At 30.1% G+C, this 3,214-nt stretch overlaps 1 protein-coding gene across 1 annotated transcript; it reads right to left on the bottom strand.

Moving 5' to 3' along the window:
- Positions 1-330: 330 nt before the first annotated feature.
- LOC103308106 (piggyBac transposable element-derived protein 4-like) lies at positions 331-2,243 on the bottom strand. Its single transcript, XM_016801184.2, has one exon. The coding sequence runs from the start codon at positions 2,055-2,057 to the stop codon at positions 339-341; it is 1,719 nt and encodes a 572-aa protein (XP_016656673.1). The 5' UTR covers positions 2,058-2,243; the 3' UTR covers positions 331-338.
- Between the last annotated feature and the right edge of the window lie 971 nt (positions 2,244-3,214).

Here is a 3,214-nt window from a genome sequence, read left to right as displayed (position 1 = left end):
TTTAGATAGACACTTTTATTTTTTTAACACGTTCACTGCGGATCATATTACAATACACATTCAAATGTGCGGGAGTAATTCAAGGGTTTTTTTTTTGGTGACGCCAATTGGCGTCATCCGCACCACATACACTTTGCTTTTATCTGACGCTGATTGACGCCAATTGGCGTCATACCAAATTTGTTATGCTAGGTAAACCAAACAGTTACTCACAACTATTATACCAAATTGTTACTTTATTAATTATTATTTTACAATGTGAACACGTTATTATAATTTAAAAAAATAGAAACTGACTTAATATTTATAATATTTATTATTTACTATTTTATTTTAAACTATTTATGGAAATTGTTGAAACATGGTTGATGACAAAGACTGGGCTTTTCCGGACAGCTTGGACAGAAGTATGTTGTATCTTTTCTTATCCCTTTAGAATAACACAGATGACATCTCTTTCTGTTAGGTCTTCCAGATTTTCCAACATCGTGAGTTTTTGGGAAATGATTAGTATGTGATACTGAAAAAGATCTAGGTTTTGGTTGTTTGGGCAAAAGTTCACTGAGTATGGATAATCGAAAATCATACAATGATATTTTAGGTCTGGCGTGATATTGATTATATAAATAAAATGAGTTCATTAATAACATTTGTATTATATGTATACCAATTTTTTTATACCAACGAATTGTTTTTCTAGTAAATGGATAATAGCTATGCATTTGATCTTGTCGATCAATTCCACTCATAAAACGGTTATAATTTGAGATAGGTTCAGGTTTATATTGTTCTTTACCGTTTCGGTTTTTGGTAAGAATTAAATTATTTTTAAATTCGGTGGAAATATAACCAACATCTCTCTTATCTTTCCACTTTCCAATCATAACACCTTGAGAGTACCTGGCAACTGTTTCACCCTTTTTTAATTTTGACTCTACAACATCCTGTGGTGTATTTTTTCTGTTCAATCTTAACGTTCCAGTACAAAAAGTTTTTTTTTCAATTAATTTGGAGGCTAAATCAAAACTATTGTAGAAATTGTCCATGTATAATGCATGGCCGTTATTTAGTTTTTCGGACATTAAATGCAAAACCACATTAGCTGCATGGCCTTTTCCTCCCAAGTCATCGAGTACTCCTACATAAACGGCAAATTTTAATACCAATCCATGAGGTTCCGTAAGCATGTATAATTTGATTCCATATTTATGGCGTTTATTTTGAATGTATTGACGAAACTGGAGACGGCCTCTCCATAACACCATGGACTCATCAAGGGAGAGTTCTTTTTTGGGATAATATATGGTATTCATTTTGTTATTGAAATATGTAATTAAAGGTCTAATTTTATATAAGCGATCCTCAGGTAGGTTTTGATTATTAGTTTCAATATTTGGTGCAAAATGAAAACATCTTAATAAATTTAAAAATCTATCACGACTCATATAATTTGAAAAGCATGAAAGGTTGAAAAGGTGATGTGTTTTCCAATAGTCATTCAATCTGTTGAGTTTTATGGTACCAGTGTGAATTATCAATGCAATAAATGTTAACATTTCGTCTTTATCTGTTGGTTTCCAATCGGAGATACGAGAACGTGGTGCACTACCAACACGTAAAAACTCGATTTCAGCATAATTATTCGTTTCATCAACCAATAGTTGTATGAAATGTTCATCGAAAAGCATAAAAAAATAATCTATAGGATTTATTTTGTCTTCTATCGGAACAAACAATTCGTTTCGTTTTATAAAAGGAAAATTAGATAATTCAATTTCCTCCTCTTGCCAGTCACCGTCATTATTAGTACTTGTTGATGATTGAGTATTTACACTTGGTACATTATTCGCGATCTCAGTATCACTCTCAAAATCGTCAGACACTTGTTCAGTATTTTGAAATTCATATTCACTACCAGAATCGGAAAAATCATAATTTTCGTCACTATCAGAGTTAAAAAGCATCTGCTCAATTTGTTGTTCATAATTTCGATTCATACTGCATAACCGTTTTGGTCGAGATGGACCAGATTCATTCAATGTATTATCCATGTTCATATAAGTAATACGAAAGTAAACGAAATAAAAAAAAATCGTTTATAAATGTTAATTAATTGAAATGTAAATTGAAATTAAATGTATATAATTTAACTCTAAAATGTATAAAAATAATACAATGTGAATACGTACGTGTTTCATCAACGACCGACGATGGAAAAATGATTGCGACGATATTGAATTTCTTGAAAATACCGATAATTAACTTGATAAAGCAATAGTAAACATCCCAAAATAAAATAAAAATATTATAGACTAAAAATAGAAATATCGATGTGCGATTGCACACACATAATTACTAATATCTATAGATAACGCTGACCGAGAATGAGGTTTTTGATTGTAACGCGGACTAAATTATAGTGTATTGAAAAATAGTGTGTGTATGACGCCATTTGGCGTCATCCGCATATGTGAACCATGCTAAATGACGCCAATTGGCGTCATCCGCAGTGAACGTGTTAACACTGCATTACAATACAATAGATATGACCTACCTACCCACCTGGCTGTACAGCAATAAACACACTTTATAATGGATAAACAATATACAAGGGTTTATATTACAGCAGGATAATTTATTTAGTATATATGGACCTCTACAATATTTTAATTTCATCCTACTGTTGTTGAATGCAATATCGACATGTTTGTCAAGTCTATAAAAATATAAGATATAAGATGCAGTCAATATACCTACCACCAAAATATCTAATTTTTTTTTGATTGAAAGTGTATACTTATATAACAATTTAACAAAATGCATTACATTTCACATACACGTACATTGACAATTCAATTTATTCTACATTAAGTTAAATTAAGTTAATTTTAATAATGTTGTATTAATGTTATTTAGATGGCTTTTCTCTTAATAATTCCATGTGACGTTATATACTGTAGTTACTATAACCATACTTAACTATTACAATAGTCAATTCACTTTGCTCATCATTTATAATAATACACACATATAACAAAATGCATTAGATTATCATACATTTCACATACAAATATATATTCATTGTCTTTGACGATTCAATTTATTCTACATTAAGTTAAGTTTAACAATACTGTATTAATGTTATTCAGATGACTTTTTTCACTTAAAAATTCCATGTGATGTTATATACTGTAATTACTATAACCATACTTAA

Source organism: Acyrthosiphon pisum, unplaced genomic scaffold (genome assembly GCF_005508785.2).
Source record: "Acyrthosiphon pisum isolate AL4f unplaced genomic scaffold, pea_aphid_22Mar2018_4r6ur Scaffold_21608;HRSCAF=24397, whole genome shotgun sequence".
NCBI lineage: Eukaryota > Metazoa > Arthropoda > Insecta > Hemiptera > Aphididae > Acyrthosiphon > Acyrthosiphon pisum.
Note: the sequence above shows the minus strand (reverse complement) of the source record. Positions and strands in the feature narration are given on the sequence as shown.